The following is a 1898-nucleotide window of genomic DNA, read 5'->3' as shown; positions in this document are numbered from 1 at the left end:
GTTGTATGTACTACTACTATACTACTCCATCCATTCATATTGTGCTTTCAACTAAAAAGAAATTGGATAGTTTTGGGCTGATTCACACAAATCCATGGATCGATTTCTTGCACTGAATATAATTTTTGTATGCCAAATGCGACGCTACTACGGCAGTACTTGTATGATGCTTCAAACCCAGTACATTTTGTGCATATTGTTAGCATTTCAATCAATGTCGTATATTCGAAAGCTAAAATACGAATAGTGACAACGGCACTCGGGGGCTTGACCTCCACCGCTTAGTCGCGGTCATCCGAAGAGTCGCGTTGCTCGCTATGCGTAGGAGTAGCCGCGGTGGTGGTAGGCTTGGGGGTGATGTTGGGAATGTCAGAAACGGAGTTGTCTCTGGTAGCAAGGATCTCTTTGACCTCGGGCAAGGCTGCGAAGCGGTTGACTTCATCCAGGGTCAAGTCATTGCAAAGAAGCAGACCCGGAAGCGGGGGGTGCTTGAGGCATTTGTGAAATGTGTACACCACAGAGTCCGGCGAATTGTCGTGAACGGCCACAGACACAGTGACGGTGGTCGATTGTTGCAGCGATTGAAGCACGCCGGGCCCTATTTTATGTTGGTAGTCCACGGCATCGTCATCCGAGACGACAGGCTTCGGGGTGGTGACAGCAGGCTTGGGGGTGGTGGTAGGCTTGGGGGTGATGTTGGGAGTGTCAGAAACGGAGTTGTCTCGGGCTGGAAGGATATGGTAGACCTCGGGCAAGGCCGCGATGCTGTAGATTTCTTCCTTGGTCAAGTCTTTGCAGTCAACCTGACCCGAAAGCAAACCACCCTTGCATTTGGGATGGGTGAACAGGCTACTACTCTCGGGCATTTCCAACGTGCCCAAGTAGTCATGCTCCACAAGCACATTAACGGTGGACGATTGTTGGAGCGATTCGAGCACTGAGGAGGCCACTATTTTATCTCGGTCGGCCGCGGCCACGTCATCCGAGACGACAGGCTTCGGGGTGGTGACAGCAGGCTTGGGGGTGGTGGTAGGCTTGGGGGTGATGTTGGGAGTGTCAGAAACGGAGTTGTCTCGGGCTGGAAGGATATGGTAGACCTCGGGCAAGGCCGCGATGCTGTAGATTTCTTCCTTGGTCAAGTCTTTGCAGTCAACCTGACCCGAAAGCAAACCACCCTTGCATTTGGGATGGGTGAACAGGCTACTACTCTCGGGCATTTCCAACGTGCCCAAGTAGTCATGCTCCACAAGCACATTAACGGTGGACGATTGTTGGAGCGATTCGAGCACTGAGGAGGCCACTATTTTATCTCGGTCGGCCGCGGCCACGTCATCCGAGACGACAGGCTTCGGGGTGGTGACAGCAGGCTTGGGGGTGGTGGTAGGCTTGGGGGAGATGTTGGGAGGGTCAGGAGCGGAGCTGTCTGGGACAGGAAAGATCTCTTCGACCTCGGGCAAGGCTGCGGCGGTGAAGATGTCGTCCTCAGTCAATTCTTTGCAGAGAAATATAGTCCCTATCGCGGAGGAGCATTTGGTATTGTCGTGCAAGCTAGAGCGCTTGTGAAGGTCGAAGGCGCGTTCAATGGCCACAAACACAGTAACGGTGGACGATTGTTGTAGCAATTCAAACACGCTGGGCGATATTTTATGTTGGTTGGCCGCGGCCACAGCCAAGATAGACAAGAGGCCAGCAGTTTTCATCGCGGAGTCAATTCAAGAATGAGAGGAACGAGTCGCAACGTGCTAATGGCAAGGTAGCAGCTACCACCATGAGGTTGCACTTTGATTTGGGCCTATCTATATCCGCAGGAACTATGGACTTACAGTTAAGAAGTATGGACTGTTTTCCTGATCTTTAAATGTGGGATTTGTGTTCAGTAGCTTGTCACATCATGAAGT

The 1898-nt window shown here is 51.7% G+C and overlaps 1 protein-coding gene across 1 annotated transcript; it reads right to left on the bottom strand.

The window, feature by feature from the left end:
* Nucleotides 1–281: 281 nt before the first annotated feature.
* H257_13034 (hypothetical protein) lies at nt 282–1700 on the bottom strand (the record flags this gene model as incomplete). The annotated part of the gene is made up of 1 exon (XM_009840451.1): nt 282–1700. The coding sequence occupies one exon, from the start codon at nt 1698–1700 to the stop codon at nt 282–284; it is 1419 nt and encodes a 472-aa protein (XP_009838753.1).
* Nucleotides 1701–1898: the final 198 nt, after the last annotated feature.

This window comes from Aphanomyces astaci (genome assembly GCF_000520075.1).
Source record: "Aphanomyces astaci strain APO3 unplaced genomic scaffold supercont1.44, whole genome shotgun sequence".
NCBI classification, from domain to species: Eukaryota; Oomycota; class Saprolegniomycetes; order Saprolegniales; family Verrucalvaceae; genus Aphanomyces; species Aphanomyces astaci.
Note: the sequence above shows the minus strand (reverse complement) of the source record. Positions and strands in the feature narration are given on the sequence as shown.